Source organism: Phoenix dactylifera, chromosome 8 (assembly GCF_051530095.1).
Source record: "Phoenix dactylifera cultivar Ajwa chromosome 8, Ajwa_hap1_PhDact_Kaust_v1.1, whole genome shotgun sequence".
In the NCBI taxonomy this organism is placed as follows: Eukaryota; Viridiplantae; Streptophyta; class Magnoliopsida; order Arecales; family Arecaceae; genus Phoenix; species Phoenix dactylifera.
The window spans coordinates 7,943,922-7,965,553 of NC_143197.1; the positions used below are offsets into that span (position 1 = coordinate 7,943,922).

At 39.1% G+C, this 21,632-nt stretch overlaps 2 protein-coding genes across 3 annotated transcripts; both read left to right on the top strand.

Moving 5' to 3' along the window:
- Positions 1–2,935: 2,935 nt before the first annotated feature.
- Positions 2,936–4,085, top strand: LOC103701130 (uncharacterized). The gene has a single exon (XM_008783104.6). It carries the CDS (start codon positions 3,246–3,248, stop codon positions 3,855–3,857), a length of 612 nt encoding a protein of 203 aa, XP_008781326.4. The 5' UTR covers positions 2,936–3,245; the 3' UTR covers positions 3,858–4,085.
- Positions 4,086–11,542: 7,457 nt separating this feature from the next.
- LOC103700954 (acetate--CoA ligase CCL3-like) lies at positions 11,543–20,151 on the top strand. 2 transcript variants are annotated; one of them, XM_008782856.4, is made up of 3 exons: positions 11,543–12,114; positions 15,244–15,834; positions 19,031–20,151. In XM_008782856.4, the coding sequence occupies exons 1-3, from the start codon at positions 11,893–11,895 to the stop codon at positions 19,925–19,927; spliced, it is 1,710 nt and encodes a 569-aa protein (XP_008781078.3). In that variant the 5' UTR covers positions 11,543–11,892; the 3' UTR covers positions 19,928–20,151. The 2 variants fall into 2 exon arrangements, with proteins under 2 accessions (XP_008781078.3, XP_088558797.1); XM_088702671.1 differs by lacking the exon at positions 11,543–12,114 and adding an exon at positions 13,784–14,154 and having other exon boundaries at positions 14,271–15,834.
- Positions 20,152–21,632: the final 1,481 nt, after the last annotated feature.

Sequence of the window (21,632 nt, forward strand, 5' to 3'; positions counted from 1 at the left end):
TGGCGCATGCAGAGGAGGTAGTGAGGACGCGACGGGTGTCCGGTTTGCGGGCCGAGGAGGAGCTGCGGCCCGAGGAGGTGTACCTGCTGCTGCCGGTGGACCGGATCGGGTCCAGGATCTCCGACCAGCAGATCGCGATCGCGATCGGCGCCGTCGAAGGTGGGAGGAGGTGGAGGAGGAAGGGGAAGAAGGGGAAGCAGGGATGTGGGTATGGGAGCCGGGTATTCCCGGCGGTAGCCGGTGAAGACGCGGAGAGGGGAGGGGAGGAGAACGGGTTGTCTACGGAGGGGAAGGTTGCCGGTTTTCCTGGTCAACGGATTGGTGGTCACCGGCAGTGGAGGCCGGTGCTTGACACCATCCACGAATCCAATTAGGGTTTGTTTTGGTTTCTCATGTTTACACCGTCACACCATCAGATGCACCAAGAGCATGGATATTTCATGAAAGGCTAGCTCCCATCATGTTCGATGTTTCAGAACCTGAGAGCTCCATTAGATTATCAATCCAACTGTCGATCCAAAAGTATATTTTTTGATCGGATATATCCAAAATCTGCAAATTCCACAAATCTATGCAACCCGTTGACCTAAGTTGGTCAATCGCATGGCTCATTTGGATTAGCTATTCTAAAATGTGAAAAATAAAATGTATATTATTATTTTATCTTTTAGGATTAGAGTTTGATTTCAGCCATGTCAGAGCTTACCATCTAAGTCCAAATTCTTTCATTATTTTTGCCACTATATATTAGTTGCATGACATGTTTAGTAAAAGATATCAGTGAACATTCTTTATATTGCAAGCATAGGTTGTAAAATATTATAATTTTTTGTAAGACAGATATTTCATATATAATAAAGTTATACATTTATATACTTTAAAAATATATCTATATTATGTAAATATTTATTTATTGTAATATCGTAGGTCAATGGATTGAACATGGTTAATACAACCTTAAATCACAATCTCAGGGCTTGGAGAAAAAAACAGAACAACAGCTAAACAAGTTTCAGAAAATTAGTATAACCTTCTACTCATACTAAAAAAGAAAAGAAATATGTTAGATCTACCAACATATGCAAATAACTGTGCAATTAAAATTATGTACAAATTCTAATATCTAATTGAGATGTTCAAGTTAACATTTACCATGTCAAATGTTAACATCAAATGCAAAATTTTGTAATGCACGCAAAACTCATTACAAGTTTTAACCTATGAAAAAAGAGTGATCATGTGTGACATGCTTGATTGTTGTTCTTTAATATTCTTGAAAAAGATCCCTTGTTTTAGGAGCATCATCCTTGCATAGACATTCATATTCTTCTGTACAATCATTGAATTGATGGTAGAACTTTGAATCTGTCAAAAAATTGGGAGGAATTGGTCCATAAAGTTAGCTCGTGGACTGTAATTAATGCATGCATACTTATACTTTAAGTATGCTTTGTCGTATATTAAAAGACTATTTTCTAGTCCTCCTACTACAATCCCTTTTTCCATTTTTATTCCTAGCTAAAAACAACACATGTAGCCTTGGCTTTTGAAAACCAATTAAAATGCTATAGTTAACAAATGATCAAAATACTGGTTAGTCGAGTTAATATATCCAAGGGACAGCTAAATATGCTCATCAGAAAGTTTACAAAAATACAACTGGAGTTCTAATAATTAAAGCTAATTAATTAGTTTCAGCTCCATGCAATTTCAATTATCAATTCTTTATGAGCTTATTCATTAGTTTTGGCACGTAATTGATGGTTTGCCCCACCTACATACATTAAAACAATTGTCTATCTCTTTGCAAAGCTAACCCAAATTTCTTCTATAAAATTATATCAAAGGGGCTAGACATCCAATGGCGACATGACAATCCATTTCCTCACGATATTACGCATACGAAGAGTCTACAACATTAAAGAAGCCGTCAAACTTGCGTTCTCTAAAATCCCTCGCTAGATTTTAATATTCTAAAACTGTAGCAACTGTGCGACTGACAGCTTCTCGCGATTCTACCCACCACTAAAGCTCTACTTGCTTCTTCTTGGCACCTCCTTCTCCATGAGTGATGCAAGATACGCTGCATATTAGTACAATTTTATTACTGTATTGGTACGTCTAATACAGAGATTCATTCGGCATACTAAGTGCCGGTATGTCCTCCGTACTGCATATTAATATTGAACCAGTACGGTAAAATACCCTTTGTACCATCTGGTTTTGTATGGTATAGCATACCATGAAGTGATACATTTTGGATGCCAAAAACATGCATCCAAATGATAGCATTCACATCCAACACCCAAGCTTCTTTCGAGAAATTCTTTTCTGATTGGAATAGAACTGTGACATTTATTTTCTATCTCAACAATTTAATGGGAATTGATTGCTATAGTATTGTTCTCTAAATAGAATTGATATGCAAAGTCTTCCCCCATACTCGACTTGGTTAGATCCACCATGATGGAAGAATCATCGGCACACCGGACTCACCAATCAGACGAACAGGATCATCCAGAAACAATGAAGAAGCTAAAGGAATCCAACAAGTGGAATTCATGCACAGTAGCACGTCGTTCTCATGCCACCTGGACAAATTTCCAAAGGCAAAATGGACACGACAAACTGCGGTCCGCTCCCGCTCCACGGCCTCTGAAGCACGCTCTGGGACTCGCGGGTCAGATACGGGATCCGTGTGGAAACCGATCGCCGACTGCGTTTTTTTAGCAGTGGACGGGTCTGCAGTCCAACAGCAAACATCGCATCAGCCATTGTCCAGACGACACGTACCTCAATTGACACGACCACGACATCGTGGGCCAATCTTGGCATCCGTCCCTCTCACGAGTCCACCGCGTCCACAGCTAAAAGGAGGAGCAGTTCAGCGAACCGCTTCCCCTACCTCACCAAGTTAAAAATCCGACCAACTTAAAAAAAAAAAAAAAAAAAAAAGGCAGCGGTTCAGGCTGTGAGTCACGGACCCAGCAGCCAATTCATTCAACAAGAAGCTGCCACGTAAAAAAAAGACCACAACTTGGCAGCATCTAATTGGATGAATTCAGTGTTCGTTGAGTGGTCGGCATACCTAGACTAAACCCACACGCTCGTTCAACGCACATCCTTGATCACTTCAAATTTGAACACCCGGCGGTGCCCGCACGCTCCTAACCACCGCTCCCTCCTCATATTCCCCCTTGCCCCCTCGATTGCACCACCTTGGCTTACCTTCCGCTCGTCCTCCCATGGGAAACTTCGTTTCCTGCCAGGCACCGGATGGCGGCGGCGGCGGCGGCGGCGGTGGCGGCGGTGGCGGGAAGGTCGTGCTCTCCGACGGCACGGTCCAGGAGTTCGATCGCCCGATCTCTGTGGCGGAGCTCATGCTCGAGCACCCGAGGCAGTTTGTGGTTGACATGCAGTCGCTCTCTGCCGGCGCCACCAGGATGGCACCGTTGCCGGCCGACCACACGCTGGACCCCGATAAGGCCTACCTCATGCTCCCCATGACACGCGGGAGGCTGCCGGCCGACGAGGCCCGAAGGATCCTGTCGCTGGCTCGATCGGTGCTGCGGTCACGATCTCCGCCATCTTTGGCTAAGAGCCTTAGCTTAGTTCTTGGCATTTGCATGGCAGGTGTTGCTGCGAAAGAAAAGGATGAGATGGCCGAGGGAAACGATGATGACCAATTGATGGAGAGAGAGGAGAACGTTGGAGGGGCCGAATGGTCGCCGGAGGTCTTCGGGGCCGAGCCGGAGTTTCTGATCAGCAGCCAGTTTTCAACCAAGGGGTGGAAGCCAAGTCTACGTACCATAGAGGAGAAGGCCTTGGTGAGGAAGGTGTCTCACTGGTTGTTCTGAAGGCACCACCGAGTTGACCCGGCCCGTTAGCCACGTTTATATGGTTCATAGGGTTATGTACGTAGAATGAAGAAATATACCTGTTCTGAGAGTACTTTGAGCGATGTATAGAGCAAAGAAATGGTCTCTGCTTATTATGCCTGTTTCGATGCTCATATCACGACCTTTCTAAGCTATAAAAATTAGGAGTCAGTGTTTGCGGCTTGAGATAAGCCTATTAGTTGATAATTTCTGTGCAGGTGCTATATTACAATTAAATGACATCCATATTGGTAAAATAGTAACAATGAAGGTACAAACTATGCAGGTGATATATCTATTATGTCCTGCCGCATGGGCTAAATTGCATTGTATTTTCTCACTGTACAATGGAGCAAATCTGAACGCATGGAGAACCTCAGCAGATCAACCGGAATCTAATCTTAATTCCAAGTTCTTGTGCTTTTTTTTTTTATCCTTTTTAGCAAACTTGATTTCAGTAGTTGATGGATATGGAAGAAAACTCATGCGCCTGAAAGAAATTTCTTCCAAGAGAACTCTTCTGAAGCCATAAGGGTTTGGTCATGTCAAATTCTCTACAGAATTGCTCGATGGGCTAAGGAGAGTATAAGTGGCAGACGGTAAATAAGCCGAACAGAGTAATAAATGCCTCGAATGTCCAAAAATTTCTTTCATACAAAGATATCAGCAGCTAGCAATAAGCCATACAAACTCGTGAATAAGAGAGGACTTGGAGAGGAGGAATAATAGCAGGACATTGGCATCGAAATCCCCCTAAATCTTTCCAGGAAATCAGTAAGGCAAATCAGGAAAAGATTAATAGTAGCTACCCGATGATATCTGACAAGAAGGAACCAAGAAACAAAGTTCAGCTGCCAAATGTTTGAGCTTGAAACAGTGTTGCCCACTATTCCTAGATTTCTATAAGTTTATTTGACATTTATAGCAGCGTGCAAATGAATTACCAAATAAATTCATACACTGGCTTCCAAGTTCCCTTCAATATCAAAACATAAACTTCTTGATTCAGGTTTCAGGATACAAGTTTGCATTCATTCACATGCAACAATATTGATGTAAGGTTGACTACTAGAGTTGCAGGCCGAGTATTTGGATGCAGGTTGAGAGGGTGAGCCTAAATCAAGACATTTAATGGAGTGGAACTCAAGAGAAGTGGTTGTCTAGCAGCTACCACTCCCTAAAATATAGAAAGAATAGTAGCACTATATATCCATAATATAGGAGTAGGTAAAAGAATGGTAACTCTCATATATATCAATAATAGCCAATCTACCACAAACTAGCAAGAATAAGTGTCAAAACTGAATAGAAACACCTATCCTAGTAGCAACTTCCAAGTAATAGATTATATACCTTAGAGGAGGACTTCTTAATTAGTTATCGCCCTTCTCTGAGTGAACAATATTTCAGTAGTCAAATTCCTTAAAAGTTCAAGACAGTAGAAACCACTACTTCTCTATCCTTTCTGATTTGAACTAGTGGCACGCTCTTGCATTTGTCCAGCCGAGGCCCCTCCCATCTAAAAAAGGGACCAACAGGAGCAGACATAATTGTGGCCCAAGAATCTAACTTTGCTTGCACTTTTACCACTGTATATGTTATTATATAAGTATTCCTTTGCATCTTAGATTGCTCCAAATAAGTATTAAAAAACTCTTCTAATAATAAGACTAGGTCAAGTATTTTGGTTGCTCTTTAGTCTCCAATAAGGTTCGGCATGCCCAAACCACTATGTGGGCCAGACCCAATTTCAACGTATGATTACATGCACAAGCATGAGCATGTTCAGAGAGATTCCTAGACCAAGACCATGGCTATATTCAGGATGATGTAGCTTGTTGTATTAGCAAAAGACCCATGTGATGCACTTGAACACATTATAATTCTTACTGGAAGAACCCATTTGAATGAAAATTAGGCATGTTGACTGGTGAAATTTTAGTTTTCAGCAATTCAAGTGGACCTATCACACTTAACCCACCCTCAAGTGTGTGAATTGTGGCTCTTTCCAATGATGCCACCCCTTTGCTTAGCAAGCAAAGGTTATTGGTTCAACCCTTAGATGGTTCATCTCCAATTATCTAAGGATTCTAAGCCTCGAAAATTGTAATGGCTAGTGGATCTCCCTCCCCACTCTCTCTCTCTCAGTTTAAATATGTTTGTTAAGCCCCATTAAGTGAGACCCTATCAAAACAAATTGGATAGAAAGATGTATTGAGTTTGGAAATGATATGGAAGAAATCCTATGCATTTTACAACACAATTTATTTCAAACATGGATTTATGCTTAGTTCAAAAAAATTATGGTGAGCACTCTAGATACCTTAATTTGACAAGTTCCTTTCTTTTCATCATGGGAGCAAACATCCATGTCTGGTTTGTCTAAAGTTCAGTAATAACTGTTACAAAGATAAATGTAAACAAACATAGTCAAGACCTTCCCAAACTCTAGATACTATTCCATCATTATCCTTATTAATCATCGTATAATATTAAATGTTTATAGCTAAGTTTGCAAATGGCTCAGGTCGCCTTGTAAACCAATCTAGTCCTAACTCGATTGGACCTGATCCAAGCCACGAATCAGGATAGGGTCAAAATTTGGACTCATTAAAAACCAGGTTGAGTGTGGGTTTTGTAATTTATAACGAGACTCGGCCAGAAAAAAAGAAACCGAGACTACGGGCCTTGCTAAAAATAAAACCTTTGGACATGCATACAACATTTTCTGTGCAAAAGTGCAAGGATTGTACTCATTGGATTATCAACAGGTTGGGGCTGGACTTTAAAGCGCGTGCAGTTAGATAGCATTTGCATGGACTTCATTAGGCCGAAACCACCGTCTTGCGGCATCTTCCATTAACTTCTCTCCATGCAAATCTGTTCACAGAGCACAAAAATCATCAGAACCAGCACAAGTCAGCCAAGTAATGCGGATGTCCGCAATTAAAATCACTCTTGCAAGTTGGAAGAATTATGCAAATGGACAACAAGAAAACATGAAAAGAGCGACACAATATAATTTAACATCAAAAACGCCTTTGAAGAACGAAGTTCCAATATATCAGTAATTCTTTACTAACTAAAAGGAGCACAATATCACTGATTATAAGCTAATAAGAGTTCTATAACAGAACCCCATGACGTAAAACAACGGCTTTTCGCACCATGACAGCCTAAAGAATAACACGGGAACGGGCTAGAAGAGGCTAACAATCTCCACGTATCGACCCAAAAGCCGTAGCAAACACACGATACCCTAAAACCCAAAATTAATGTAGAACCGACCAATAAACCCCAAATCTCGAAACTCTTGACACAGAATCCTCTCGAAATCCGTACCTGCTGCTGTCTGGAATCCATGGATCTCCGCTCGGGACCGAATCCTAAACCCTATATTGGGAGGGAGAGAAGGGAAATCGCAACGACCGAGGGGGGGAGGGGGGGCGGGAGGAAAGAAGAGTTCGGACGTGGCCCCACCTACAGAGAGAGATTCCGACAGAAAGAGCCGGAAAAGGCTGCGCACGAAGGGGGCTGAATCCGTACAGTTAGCCCGCCGAAAAAGCCTCGCGGTCCCGCCGATGGTTTCCCGCGCACCAGTGCAGCCCACCCGCTCGCCCACCAGGCAAAGAAGCCAATCCCATGTCTCCTTCTTCTTGAGAGTCAAAATCTTTTTTTTCATAACATCCTCTTACATACCAAGGCCCTTGGCCTCTTCATATGAAATAGGTTCTAACTCATCACCAATAATAGGAACATAGCAATAAGTCATAGAAGAATAATTTCAATCTCCATATCTATCAACTAGTTTCATCTTCCTCTTGCTTCCCTACAAGGTATTTTCTTTAAGTAACTTAATATCTTCTTCTTCTCTAACTATTTAGTTTTTTCTTTAGAATATATTAATGTATATATCAATTTTCTATGGACTTTTATGAGTATGTAAAGTAGGCAAAGATGAATAAGGCTCTAGCTGTTGAGCTAAAAAAGATTGAGCCGGAGAAGAGAAAAAAGGTTCCCCGGTTTTTGTGGCAGAAACATCCTTATTAGATGCACGGTCCTCATCAGCAGTTGATCTAAAATCATTAATAGGGAAATGAGACCTATTAGAAGACCACCAAGAAGAGCTCTCATCAAAAATATGTTTGGAGATGTAATTCTTCATTATCTCAGAATTAATTCATCTCCAACCTTTTCTAGCCTTATCATAACCAAGAAAAATGCATTTGACAAACTTCTTATCTAGCTTACTAGAGAATGCATCATAATCATGCCCAAAACAAACACATCCAAATGTGCCCTATTAAGAATATATACTACGGTCTGCATGCAATTTATCCAAAATTCATGCCTCACATTCTTTGCATGAATTATATTGCGAATAGTCTCAAATAGATGTCCATTTTTTTCTCTACCACACTATTCTGTTCAAGAATATATGAACAAGTAAACTGCCTACGTATATCACAACTAATTAAATAGTTAGAGAATTCCTTTTAAACATATTCACCACCACTATCGATTCTTAAGCAGCCGATTTTTAATTTAAAGAGATTTGCAACCAAACTTCAAAAATGATAAAATTTCTCAAATACTTTTGATTTTTTTAATAAAATAAATTCAGGTATATCTAGAGAAATCATCAATAAAAGTAAGTGCATACCTCGAACCAATAAAAGATGGAGTAGTTATTTTCTTAGTGAGATCTAAATGCATCAACTATAGTGTCCAAGAAGATCTTCTTTGGCTTTTTTTAAAAGGTAGCTTGCGCACTTTTCATACCAGTCCTTGTATTCACCTTTATCTTAGGAAGTCTATTAACCAATCCCCAGGTATGCATATCTTAAAGTTCGTCATAATTTATATGAGCCAATCTAGCATACCATAAATATGTTATCAACATAAAAATTACCAACAGACATAACATAAAGCTTATTCATTTTTTTTGCTTTGTATAATAAGTTTTCGAGAAGCTTTAACATTAGCATAAATCTTCACGGTATTAGGTCCAAATAAAATAGTACCATTTTTTTGTGATTTATGAATAGAAGTCAATTTTTTCTTCATGCTAGGTACATAATGTTATTCTTAAAAATAGAAGGACCAATAGATGACAGAGAGATCAATTGCCAATTCTCTTGAAAGGATAAAGTGAATCATCGGTACTACCAATAGCATCGGAACTAGTATTGTCATATAGAGAATCAAATATCTTTCTATGACATTAGAACACCCACAATCAATAATCCAATTATAAGCGCAATCAATGTCTGATACATGAGAAGAAGTTGAAACATATGCATGCCCTCGTGCTCGAATATAGAGGATGCAACATTAGATTGTTTAAGCTTCATAATGCGAACTTGAAATTTGTGGCTAAAATTTTCAAATCTATGGCAATTCTCCTTGAATTTATATTTTTTTTTTGTGATTAGTTTCTTGTCCTTCTCAGATTTTCTAACTAGCATTTTTTCTAAATTTTTAAATTTACTATTCTACTTTTTTATTGTTACCACTAGAAAATAAGATATTATCCTTTTAAGATAATATAGCTAAATCATGCATCTAAGTATTAAGTACTTCTTGGTTAAGAAGTACATTTTCTAACTCTACTAATATAGGTTGTTGTTTAACCCATCTAGAAATAGCAATATATAAGCACTATACTCTTTATTCAAACCATGAAGCAACAATCTACACCGTTTATTTTCATCATAACAAAAATTTGGATCAAGCATACCAAGATCATCAAATAATTTTTTTTTCTTTAAGAAAATAGTAAGAGATCGTAAGATTACCTTGTTTGAGAGCACTGATCTTATTCAGTCCATAATCTCTCATAAATCTTGCCCAATCAAATAAAAATTGATGCATACCTTCCAATTTGCAAAACTGGTGTTATTCAATTTTTTAATCCCAATGCTAGATATAGTATTAGCTTTAGCCATGATGATTCATCTTTTGAGTCACTAAGCAAGAGTCCACAAGTTTGCACTGCTACATTATAAATTATTGAAAGCTCTTTAATTATGTCAAGTTATGAATGATGAACAACAAATCTCCAAGCCTATAACCTTAATATCATATAAAACAACATATTACCCAGAGTAGATTGACCGCACTAGTCTAAGATCGAGAACAAACACTAAAAAATAACGAATATCAAGGAAGAAATGCCGAAAGAAAAATTTAGAGAGAGGTGGCAAAATTTCTACAAAATTTTAAATTAAAAAATAGAAGCCCAAATCTTCTATAAGGACGTCACATGCAAAGATGGTGCCTTCCACAGTTCCACTCTCTCCTTCTCTATCTTTTTCCCATGCCACAAGGAAAAGCAACAGGATAGATTCTGAGTACTGTCATGTGGGCTGCAGCCTTAGCCTGCACCTAACCTTCTCTCTCTCTCTCTGTGTGTGTGTGTGTGTGTGTGTGTGTAATTTTTTTCGCCATCTTGAAAAGCATATAGCTTAACCTCTGTTTTTGGCTTGACATATTATAATACAAGTTCAAATTCTCTTTCTCCTCTCTTCCCTTCGCTGTGGGCCTCTCAAGCTGGCAGATACGCTTTTGTCGACCTCCTCTAGAATATTCTAGCATTCGTATACCTCCCCCGAATATGCATTGCATCACAAATAGTGTGCCTTTGGTTTGAGTCGACCAACCTTTTGATACCAGAAATCTAGGGTCGCAAGCTCGCCTTTTCCGCATTGGCTCCAAACCTAAATTAGCATGCGTAACATTAGGATACTTCATATTTTGTTCATATAACTTGATTCGACTCAATTACAAGCTACTTGAAATAGAAAATGTTACCATTGCCATGCTCGTATGATACACATCATGATTTGTCTAACTATTTACAGATCACACCAGTTCTAATGAACCCACCATTCCTCTCCTATTACATTTGTGGTATGTTTCGTTAAAAGGAGTGGGGCATTAGAATAGAAATAGAAATGCATGACTTCCATTCCAACCGTTTGGTTGAATGCCAGAGAAAAATGAAAATACTCTAATCTCTCAAAATTTAATTCCAACATTTGCCTAGTATTCAAATTTTATTTCAGTTTCGATTCTAATTCTAGCCACAAACCAAGTGCATCGTAAAATATGGCAAGTCTAATTTACATTATAATCCATTTCAAATATGATTCAATTTTAATATATCCTTACTGTATTTCCGTGCAAATCAAAAGACTGCTGAAAAGAATTGGACCGGACCCAAATTGGTCCGTGACCCGAACCAAATTCAGAACCCTTGGGACCCTTTTTTTTGGATAGGGTGCAGCGTGCTCGGATCCCAGACCACTATTAATACGTTCGGATAAACTCAGGACACTCGGTGAACGGCACGCGTCATATCTTATCTAAATTCCCTGCACAAAGACTAACGCACCACTTACCTGGTAACAAGACACAACCCATATAATTACCATTAAACCCTCCAAGGACCATCATTATAGCGTGTACACCATGAAACCCCCCCGCACCAGACCCATTACGAGTCCACCACAGGAAGTGGGACCCAGAGAAAAAACTCAAAGTCTTAGGTTCCTTTAAAGGTCCAATTATCGAGTCCACCAAAACTTCAACGCTGCAATAGGATAGGTAAGCAATTAACACTCGCGTCGCCTACTTAACTGGAACAGAGTCACTCACGGGATACGACGATGGTATTAATATGTGATTCGATCCCATCTCCAGCCAGGATTCACAAAGTGCTAACAGGTAATTCGTGCAGTATTTCACTGAAACGTGGATAATTATAAATCGTTCCAGTAGATGATTTGTGGAAACGGCTGTCCGCTGTTCGCCAACAGCATCTGGAGATATATCGGGTGCTCCGGTCGTAACGGCGAAGCCGGTACAGAGGCGAGAGCATGTCGTTTTGCTCACTGACCTCGCTATAAATACCCGCTTCGCCGAGCTCAAACGTATCCTTCCATTCGGTGCCAAGCAGTGTCTCTGTCTTTATCTCTCTCTCTCTCTCTCTCTCTTCTCGTGGTGGTGGGAAATGGCGGCCGGGCCGGAGAGGGATATAGACGAGCTGCCGAAGAATCCGGCCAACTACACGGCGCTGACCCCGCTGTGGTTCCTGGAGCGGGCCGCGACGGTCCACCCGGACCGGCTTGCGGTGGTCCACGGCCCGGCCCGTTACACCTGGGCAGACACCTACCGCCGGTGTCGCCGCCTCGCCTCCGCCCTCGCCGGCCATTCGATCGGCCCCGGCAGCACAGTATCTCTCCCACACCCTCCCCCTCTCTCTCATTTCCCCTTCTTTCCTGGAGACTCGTCGTTATTCATTCATTTATTTATATGTTTGTATTCATTTTTTATTTTTCCACTTGTTTTGACCGCGACCAAAAAAGAATTTTCGAGATGGTGTTGAAAGTTTGACGCAATTATTAAAATATCGAAAAATCTGGGATTTTTTATTTTTTAACGCCAAGTCTGTTGCAGTTATGGTTTATGATGCATTATCCTAGATATTAAATTTCATTGAGTTATGTTTCATTTTACTTTTTGTATGGATTTTATTTTATTTTTATGTTTTTAGTATAGTAGAGATTGTATTTTGTTGTTTGTGTAATATTGCTAAGATTTTTCCTGGTTTCATTTTTGGATCGGAAAATTATTAAGGGTAAATCGGAAGATTCATATTGAAGGAGATTATTAGGCTTGCCTAAAACAAAAAGCAAGTGGAAATATTTAACTTCCTTGGTTTGCTTTATTTTATTCGAAAAGGTCAGCTAGAAAAGAAATTTTTTCTATTAATTTTCGATATATACAAAAGATCTCAGTTAGAGAATTCGTCCAAATATTAACCCCTTTTTTTTTTGAAGAGGGGCTCCGTGGAAGTCAAGAACTTTCTTGTTTTGGATAGAAATGGTCAAGGGGTTGGGGGGCGGCATTTATTTTAAAAGGATAGCTTACTTGTGAAATTTCTATTTTTATGAATCGTATTTTTAAAAGGTCATGATCCTTTTATTCACCGGGCCGATTAATCATTGGTAAGGAATGATCACAACATAGTAATAACTTTGTGGACTCATAAAGTTACCAAAAAATGATATCCATAAGATAGAAGGAAAAATGGGTATAAAAAAGTGAACGCAAGCTTGTGCATTTCCATTGATTTATTTTTTGAAACCAATATGATTGGGAATCTTGTTCAAACCAAGAAGTTATAATATAGGCTGCTGCTTGAATTTTCCAAATTTCAAAATCACGATATTATCCCTTTTCTTAATTAAAAGTCCCAGATTTTTCAAGTCAAGATTTTTTAGCTGGTATTCGGTTGGTAGAAGCAGAAGGCCAAAGCTGAAAGTTATAAAAATGATTGAGAGGGAAAATTCATGAATCAGGCAAACTTATCTTTGGTTAACTCCAAAACAAATTAAACACTTATATGTAGAAAAGTCATGCATGATATACTGCCTTGCATAATCTAATGACACTGACTTGATAACGTAATTATTCTGAATTAGTACCACAAATGAAGATTGTATTTCCTTGAAATCTGTAATGGTTGGTTAATCCAAGGAAGAAAATTTGGATGGTAGACTGGCAATTCCAGTAACTCATTTTGACGACTAACCAGCAATGGAATTAGCATGCGAAATTTACGTCAGCCATGAATTCCGTAGTCGACTTGTTTACTTATTTTGTAGCGATGCTCCATTTCTGTATGTTATTTCTTTTAGTTAGTTGTGATGGTATGCAGTCACATGCTAACTTTTGTTTTGTTGCTTACTTTGTTTGTGGCCATCCTGTTGCTGCTGTGCAGGCTTTCTGGTAATCTTCATTATCCTAGTAAAGAAAAAGGATTGGTTCATAAGTTGGCCTTGGTTTTGTCTTTGTGTCTGTCCTTTCATGTGATGATATTGATTCGTTGAACATCCCATCACCGTCACTTGTCTTGTGAAATATATTCCATGTTTTAACTTATCATATGCTCAATTGTATGCATAATTTTTATTAAGAACCTTTTTCGCTTTTGTTTTAACGTTCATAGAACTAAACTGGGACAGGGCTGATGATTGCGCTTAAAATAGAGTAACATGGCTCCCATTATGCCACACATAAACAATTCTCTTGTTATGTGGCAAGAGGAGATTAGTGCGACTCGCAAATTTGTTGTCAATCATGATGGGCTGTTTGATTATGGAGTTGCCAAGTCAGCAGTCATGGGCACGATAAGTTTTCATGGGTGCATAACGGGCGCCCTGAAGCATTTTCTGGTTAAATGTTCAAATGAAGGGAGACATATCTCTAGGTAAATGTTCAAATGATAAGCTTATCTCATGATCTTTTGGATTACTTAGATCATCTGATTTGATCCTCCCCTCTCTCTCTCTCTCTCTCTCTCTCTCTCTCTCTCTCTCTAAATAGGTAGCTTCAGACAGGGGAGGGAGGGAAACAGTAGGTTCAACTCTCTCAAGATCAGGTAAATACTCTTCTGGGAAAAGAAAGTGCAATAGTGGCTTTTGGGGCCTCCAAACTTAAAACTAAGCTGGGGTTACGCAAATTGAGAGTTCTGTTTCTTTTTAAACATATGACATGGTGTTGCCAATGATGTATGGTTTGCGAGACCAAGAAGTTTGTTTGACAATTTGATCTACGTGAATATGGAATCCAGGCTGCTTGGATGCTTATTGTGAGTTTCACAGTATGTTTTGTTCTGTGAGAGTTGGCAAGCTTAATAGATTCTTGTATGTCAATGAGCATTTGACTCACAGTTGCCTGGAAAAGAAAAGTTAGGGAATGATCCAAATATGCATGAGCCAGGATTCTTAGATATGTATGAGCTGGAAGAGTTTGGAATGATGACAAAAGATTGGAAATTGATGAGCGGATACAAATATTCCAAAAAGGAAGGTATTCATTTGGTGTATGTTATTGTGCTCTTGTTCAGACATCATCACCTAATTTGGCATAGATGTTTCAGTTTCTTCGTGTAATGACTCTTTTCTTCTAGTTCAGGGTAATAGCTTTGTTTGGGAGTGAGATGAGCTAGTTGTAGATCAGATAGCTGAAATAAATCTGGATGTCATTTTCTCTGCCTACCATTTTATGTAGGAATACTTTTCCATTACCTGCATTTGTATCCTCTCTGGTATGACATTAATGGCTTGTCTTATTGATATACAAGACATGCATCAATTCTTAAAACATTGCCAACATTTATACCCATTTCTTCTTTAGTATTGCTGCAGTCATTATTTTTATATAACTTGCAAAATCTAGAGTATAGATTACAATTTATTCTTGAAATGACACTCATTATGTTACACAAGATTTCCAAGTTGATTTTGTTGCTGCTGCAATAATTAACTGAAAGAAATTGTTTTCTTGATTTTATTAGGTAGCTGTAATTGCACCAAATATCCCAGCTATCTATGAAGCTCATTTTGGAGTTCCGATGGCTGGTGCAGTTGTGAACTGTGTCAACATTCGGCTTAATGCTCCTGCAATTGCTTTTCTTTTGGATCATTCTTCATCTGAAGTTGTTATGGTGGATCAGGAGTTCTTTTCATTGGCTGAGGAATCTTTGAAGATAATAGCAGAGAAAAAGAAAGGGGCCTTCAGGCCTCCAATTTTAATTGTTATAGGTGATGAAACCTGTGATCCCAAGTCTCTTCAAATTGCTGTAAGAAAAGGTGCTATTGAATATGAGAAGTTTCTAGAATCTGGTGACCCTGAGTTTGCTTGGAAGCCACCAAAGGATGAGTGGCAGAGCATTGCTTTGGGTTACACTTCAGGAACAACATCCAGTCCAAAGGGTGTGGTATTGCATCATAGGGGTGCTTATCTTATGGCTTTTAGTAATGCTCTGATATGGGGAATGAATGAAGGGGCTATTTACTTGTGGACTCTGCCCATGTTCCATTGCAGTGGCTGGTGCTTCACTTGGTCACTGGCTGCTCTCTGTGGAACAAGCATATGTCTTCGCCAGGTATGTCCTTAAGGTTTATTTATTATTTAGATTTTGTTTCATTTGGCACTGCACTGGTGAAAGTTGTTATTAGATTACGTATTTGCATCTTGTTGGTAATTAGTTACGTAAGATGCTTGTATCGTGGTTCGATGAATTTAAGTAAGATGATCAATTTTGTTATTCAAGCAGAAAACCACTTGCTGTTAAATGCATTCCCGAAATACATATACACTAGATTACCTTCTGGTAAAGGTGCCACAAGGAAATGAAATGACCTTGAAACTCATATACGGATATTGCTTAATATCGGTAATACATACATAAAGCTGCTTTGTATAGTAACAAGCATACTTCATTGCTGTGGTGGCAATTCTTTTCCCTGGTGAGAGTAACTTGTTTAACATAAAGTTGAGACTGGTCTTTCTTCCTCTCCTTGGATGAACAACAATATTTAAATGACACTCTGCCTGACACGCTTGGACTAATGCCAAACAGGATAAATTGATGAATATTCCATTCAATTGGTCTTGTTGTTTTTACCAAACACCCCTAATAAGGAGAGAGTCTGTTTACATACTGGACCTGTGCAAAACAAATGATGAAGGATGAAACGAAAAGGATATGAACAATTTCATATGGGTAAGAGAGGATTTGTTGGTTATTGCTGTTCTTTCTTTGAGCCAAATAAAAAAGACAAGAAATCTTGGTTATGAAGTGGACATTGTTCAGTATTTCTGAGTTAATGGCTAAATGTACTATTTCCCTATTGATAGAAATGCATACAAAGGTGACAGGCTGTGCGTGTTCCCGACCTGAGCAATCATCTGAAATAGATGAAATAGTGGCAGAAAAGAAAAGCTCATTGTTATGAGCAAGATATGCACAATCCAAAATATGCGAGGCAGGACTTGTTGGTTATGATCATATTCTCTTTGCAATGAAGAGGACATACTTAATTGTTCTTGAGAAAATTGTGCCCGTATAGATTATACCATGCACATTTAAGAGACAATATATGAGTATTAGTTGAGAATTGAGATACTGTGGTCCTGTTTAAGAATTAAAAAATGGTTAGTAAAAAGGATATTGTGGAAAACGGACTGGTATAGCAGTGAAGGGCAAAACAAATAAGATATGCACAATCCCTTATGGGTGAGTCAGGAGTTATGGGTTATGGTCATATTCTCTTCGCAATGAAGAGGACATACTTCAGTGTTCTTGAGATGATTCTGCCCGTTTAGATTATACCATGCACATCTAATAGACAACATATTTGAGTATTAGTTGCGATAGTCATGTTTAAGAACTAAAAAGCCTTAGTAAAAAGGTCCCAAGAATAACTGAATGGAAGTTTGATGGGTTGTGGATTGAGATATGAGTCTAAATGTGCGATGTATCTAAACCTCAAAGATTTAGATATAAGCGGTATTGAGCATTCAGAATTACACTTGATTAGATAGATCTGACTTCCTGGATGATGTTTGTTTGCTTCGGTTATCTACAAGTAGGAAGTTGTTTTCATTGTTACACTAATCTTATTCGAATATAAATTTATTATTTTACCAAGTGTGCTGTGTGGCGTGGATGAATTGAACAACCGAAATATTATCAGATGGTGAGTATGTTGATGTTTATTTCCTCCTGTCAAAAAAGTTTTACCTTGAGCATTAGTGACGTGTGATCTGCAACATCCAGCAATGGTAATTTGTCCAATAAGTAACTCACCACATCAGCTTGGTAGATGACTAGATGTAGTCCCTATAACTAAATCCTTGGTAACAGGTCTGTATTTCATATGCAAAGGAATATTTTGCGAATGATTACTTGCTTTCTTTGTTCTGTAGTTTAAAATCGGCTGAATATTGTTGAAAAACAATCAGACTGTGCCCAAGGGACCCTCACATTTTCATCTAGCATGTATCTATCACAAAAGTATTGAGACTTTGAGAGTTTGGCAAAGTTATGTCAAGTAAAATTAAACTGTGAATGTGGTGCTTTAGGTTGTCATGTGATCGAAGTATCTCAACATTTAGTAGAAAATTTTGCAATCAAAGATAAAAGGTACAAAATTTAATTTGTATTGTTTTTGGTCAATTAACTGGCTCTGAGGACATTAACATGAAGCAAGCCAGTGATTAGAACATGGAGTTTATGAATAGTAAAACTAGGAGGATAGGATTAGAAATAATTACTTAAAAATAAAGTCTAGGATTGTTATCCTCTATTGCAGGGTAGGATTCTCATCTTACAATATTCATGTGAACGAAATAATATCAGGTGGCTGTGGAAGGGAAAAAAGGGATATATCTAATTGCAGAATGGATCCATTGGTTGGGATTGGAAGCAGATCTAACACTTGGTAGAAATGTGTGGATCGCAACAATGGAGATAAGCTTACTAGTTATGGTCATGGTAATATCTGGCTGGTATTACTGCATTCCACCTTCCATTCTCTGTTTTTACACCGAGAAGTTCACATCTCCCAGCTGCATTGCATGTCTGTATTATCTTCTGGTTTTGTCCTTTCTTTTCCTCACCTTTTAACTGGTGAATTTACTATTAGCTCATGTTCCATCCTAAAGTAATATGTGTGCAATTTTTCTTTTCCATTTTTTGATTCTGAGCATGAAACTGTTGCATCATCATCATTCTAGGCACAACTCTCACTGTTCAAAGAGAAGAGGGAAAAAGTGAAACCGCGTAGCAATATGAATATATACTTTTGGAAAGACACGGGTTCTCGTACTGGTTTATATCTACATCTACCACGTACCAATATGAATATATACTTTTGGATCCTTTTTCCTTGGCTGATATAAGATGATATCATATAACAGACAACTGAGATATTTTAATCTCTGTCCTACTGTCTTATCATTATAATGAATTACTAAATATTCCCAAAAAGGAATCTATCCTTTACTGAATCTGCTAAAAGTGCGGTATCTCTTTTTTTTCAAAAAAAAAAAAAATTGTTGGCATATGACTGTCTAGATTCCCAGATAACTTGGTCATTTATAAATTTAAATTAAATAATATAATATTTCTGCTCTTTCATCAGAAATGTGTAAAAAGAATGTTCTTGGCTTATACCAATATTTTTGTGCACTGAGGCTGCTGAGATCTCAGAGATTTGAAACCTTCCTAAGAGATTGCTCATTTGTGCAATAGCCATCATATTTTCTTTGTTGGTTTCATTCTACCTGCATTGCAGGTGACAGCCAAGGCCATCTACTCAGCCATAGCCAACCATGGTGTGACCCACTTCTGTGCTGCCCCAGTTGTCCTCAACACCATCATCAATGCATCTCCAAGTGATGCCATCCTCCCCCTCCCCCGCGTCGTCCATGTCATGACGGCTGGCGCAGCCCCACCCCCATCAGTCCTGGCTGCCATGTCCAGCCTTGGTTTCCGCATCACACACACCTATGGCCTATCTGAGACATATGGCCCATCCACTGTGTGCGCTTGGAAGCCTGAATGGGACCGCCTCCTGCCTGAGGAACGGGCCCGGCTCCATGCCCGCCAAGGTGTTCGCTACATTGGCATGGAAGGCCTTGATGTTGTTAACCTAAAGACCATGGCCCCTGTCCCTGCTGACGGCACTACCCTAGGAGAAATTGTTATGCGAGGGAATTTAGTCATGAAGGGCTACCTTAAAAATCCAAAAGCAAATGAAGAGGCCTTCGCAAATGGTTGGTACCACTCTGGTGACTTGGGCGTGAAGCATCCGGATGGATATATAGAAGTGAAGGACCGAGCAAAGGACATTATAATCTCAGGTGGTGAGAATATTAGTAGCCTCGAGGTGGAGAGTGCATTATATTTGCATTCTGCTGTTTTGGAAGCTTCAGTAGTGGCTCGGCCTGATGAGCGGTGGGGGGAGTCACCATGCGCCTTTGTGACATTGAAGGAAGGTGTTGATCAGACCAATGAGACAGCATTGGCGGAGGACATCATGAAGTTTTGTCGCGCAAAGATGCCGGCTTATTGGGTTCCAAAGTCCGTGGTGTTCGGTCCCCTGCCGAAGACTTCTACTGGGAAGGTAAAGAAGCATGAGCTGAGGGCAAAGGCCAAGGAGATGGGACCGGTGAAAAAGAGCAGATTGTGAGTTTCTGCTGCTTCTGCTCTATGCTTCCTATGGATAGGCTTGATAATAAGTTTCAGGGTCAATAAATGGTGGGTCCTGAGTAATACCATCAAGCTATTGTATTTTAGGCATGTAATTTTTCGTTCTTTCTTTCTTTCTTTCTTTTTTTGGTGAGAAACATTTGAATAATGTTAAACTATAGAATATATTGGACCTATAGATGGCTACAGATTAAGGTGAATAAATGCTCAGGTGGTCTGATGGATTTCTGGTTTTGAGTGCTTGCACTCTCGGCTGTTAAAGACTAAAAAGATTTCAGCTGAAGGTGCATCCACATGGAGATTATAGATTTGAACATGAATCTACCTTATCCTAGCTACAATTTTGGCCTGATGGAATGTTTTTGAATTTTGTGTGGGATTAGACATTTCATTGGTTGTATTTCTGTGATGTGGGTTATATATCTGCCACAAAGAAACCTAATTTAATTGCAGGACTTTGTATGGTACATAGTTCATACAAAACTTTTAAGATATGTGGAAGCTGTACTGGAAAGTTACTATGAATGAAACCTTGATGGGAAACTTGGTGGTGCACTGGCATGTTGTAGCTGATCTATTGGAATATGCTGTATGGGGGGCTTCACTTGACTCTGCACCGCTCTTAAATTTTGTTGGTTGGCCTCCGAAAGTATGGAAGTTCAGTTCTTCTGTGGTTAATGCTGCTGGCCAGCTCTACCTGTTATATTACTCACTGTTTACTCTTTCCAAATTGATCTTAGGCTTGATCTTTTTCTTCTTTTTCTTTTCCAACAACAGATAAAGAGCTAACAAGACAGGTTACTGAAATCTAACTTCTTGTTTTCTCCGAAAAATGTATTCGCACAATTGAGATGAGATGAGATGATCGTCGCCGTGCAGGAAGAGAGAGTAAGAAGCTCAGCCAACCTTTTAGCCTTGACTTGGATTTGTATTTGAACTTACTTTTCTTTTGAGGTTTAGATTTTATAGCTATATTTGTTCCATTCATTGAATCCTTCAGCCTTGTTTGGTGGTCGGGTGCAACTTGCAAGCTTGATTGGATTGTGTTCTCACTCTCATTTTAAGGCCAATGCATAATTAATGAATTTGAACCCTAAAAATAGTTTGGCTCAAATGAATTGAAGCTAAAACACATCCAAGTTCCCTACATTTTTCACGTGAAGATGGACGAGATAAGACTTGGTAGTCTAATAACATAGCCGCCTTCTTTCTTTTCCCCCACTCTTATTCTTCCTTTGAATTCCAAAGACCTAGCAATTTGACTAAAACATTCAACCACCCAACCTACCTGTCTTTGGAAATTATTTCGTTCAATTGTATTGTGCTAATAGTTTGAATATTTCTTTTCCATTAGACTTCGTCAAACTCTTTCTTCCTTTCTATTTTTCCTGACCTGACTCTTTATTTTTTGTAAGTAATCTAAGTTGCATCTCATCTTTTCACGATTTATCCATCTCATTTTCCCATCCACGCTTTCTAATTTGTGAACGTATTTGTTTCCTTCTTCTCAGACGAACATAATTTCTCAATGTTACTAGTCCAATGGCATCTTTCACCAACCTCTACCTACCTCCACCAAACAATTGAGCCCAATCATGTCATACTCCTAAGTCCTACCTCCCAGCATCTCTTATTACTGAAATTAATCATTCACATGCTCTGGCCATGTAGCTTTCGTGAAGTAA